Below are 1,960 nucleotides of genomic sequence, written 5' to 3'. Positions count from 1 at the left end.
GGCCACCGCAGCCTCGACCTGCTGGGCTCCGGCGATCCTTCCTTCTCAGCCTTCCAAGTAACTGGAACTACAGGCGCGCGCTACCACGCCCGGCTAATTTTTTTTTTTGATTTACTGTAGAGATGAGGTCTCGCCAAGTTGCCCAGGTGGGTCTCCAACCCACGGGCTCAGGCAATCTACTCACCTCAGCCTCCCAAAGCGCTGGTATTACAGGCTGAGCCACCGAGCCCGGCCTCATGAGACATTCTAACACAGACCACCAAGTCAAGACACTTGAAAATTCCATGAGATCCACAAAAACCATGAAAGATATTAAATGATTGCTGTTGTTTTAAACCACTGAATTTTGGAATTATGTACTAATAAATAATTAGGACAAAAAAGGTCCAATGAAGCTGATTTCACCTTTAAAAATTGGATTAAAAAACAAACTATGCAAAATGTACTTCCCTGATTTAATGTATACTATTAAACTATAAATTAAAAACAGATTTGAAGCCGGGCTCGGTGGCTCAGCCTGTCATCCCGCGCCTTTGGGAGGCTGAGGTGAGTGGATGGCCTGAGCCTGCGGGTTCGAGACCCGCCTGGGCAGCGAGACCTCATCTCTACAATCAATCAAAAAATCAGCCGGGTGTGGTAGTGCGCGCCTGTGAATCCGGCTACTTGGAAGGCTGAGGCGGAAGGATCGCCGGAGCCCAGCAGGTCGAGGCTGCGGTGGCGGGGAGCGGCCACTGCACTCCAGTTGTGGGCGACCGAGTGAGACTCCCACTCAAAAAAAAAACCAAACAGATTTGATTAAAATTAAGATTATTTTAGGATGATAAGTTATCAATATAAAGAAATGCTTACTTTTCTCAGATTTTTATATACTTTTTGTTTACAGATGACTGGCTGACTACCTGAACCAGTCTATAAGCCATTAATCACATACTTGGATGTGATCACCTCCATGGAGCTTTCAAGGAACCCAGTTCAAAATTCGCAAAAGGCAGAGGATAGTATCACTGCTGAGGCTGCCCACAGATTTGATGTGGAAAATAATCCTGAAACTCAGCGGCTATGGATCTCCTTTTTTTTTTCTTTTGAGTCAGGGTCTCATTCTGTCACCTAGGCTGGGGTGCAGCGGCATGATCATGGCTTACCACAGCCTCAAACTCCTGGACTCAAGTGATCCTTCCACCTCAGCCTCCTAAGTAACTGGGACTATAGGCACATGCCACCACATCCAGCTAATATTCTTTGGAGTTTTTTGTAGAGATGAGGTCTTGCTATGTTTCCCAGGCTGGTCTACTGGGCTCAAGCGATCCTCCTGCTTCTGCCTCCCAAAGTGCTGGGATTACAGGTGTGAACCACCTCACCTGATGATTATTCTCCTTTCCATGGGCAGGGTGCTAGAGTAATGAACCCTCTTTCAGGTGATAGAACACAAATGCTGTTAAAGATAGATCTAGCTGTTTGCATTTCTCTGCTTATTTCATCTCAACCCTACCCTTTTATATACTTACCTTCTCTACATACCAGCAGGGCTCCAATGAGGCCTGAATTCAGGTCTTTTACCAGGTCCACATGAGAAAGATATGAGTAGGTGAGACATGGTGGGTCAGAGGCCATTGGGCCATTCTCTTTCAGGACCTGCCAGACATAGGTATGGCTCTCACCAGGAAAGACTTTATCATCTTCTTTCTCCCTTTGGCTGGTCTGATCATTATATTCAGCTCCTAAAGTTTGAGGGATAAAATTGTTCTTTCTATGTCCATCATCTACCCAAAGAAATATATCAAATTTATTACCAATAAAGTATACATAAGAAACAGACTTTCTGCATCTTAATTTGAAAGACTAACAAGCAACAGCCACAAATGGTGAGAAGCCTCATATATTCCAGAAATATAATGCAAGTCACATAGGTAATTTTTTTTTTTTTTTTTTTGAGTTGGAGTCTCACTATCGCCCAGACTGG

The 1,960-nt window shown here is 44.6% G+C and overlaps 1 protein-coding gene across 1 annotated transcript in view; it reads right to left on the bottom strand.

Annotated features, from left to right (window-relative positions):
- Positions 1-1,960, bottom strand: part of LOC103274839 (coagulation factor VIII-like) — a gene marked incomplete at its 3' end in the record, with an annotated part of 111,613 nt that overhangs the window by 76,623 nt on the left and 33,030 nt on the right. Inside the window, exon 4 of the mRNA XM_008072261.2 lies at positions 1,506-1,718. Coding sequence (XP_008070452.1) covers positions 1,506-1,718 — 213 coding nt within the window. The remainder of the gene's footprint in view (positions 1-1,505; positions 1,719-1,960) is intronic.

The sequence above is a fragment of the Carlito syrichta genome, unplaced genomic scaffold (assembly GCF_000164805.1).
Source record: "Carlito syrichta isolate Samal-C Ts95f unplaced genomic scaffold, Tarsius_syrichta-2.0.1 Scaffold314997, whole genome shotgun sequence".
Taxonomy (NCBI): Eukaryota; Metazoa; Chordata; class Mammalia; order Primates; family Tarsiidae; genus Carlito; species Carlito syrichta.
This window is presented reverse-complemented; position numbering and strand designations above follow the sequence as displayed.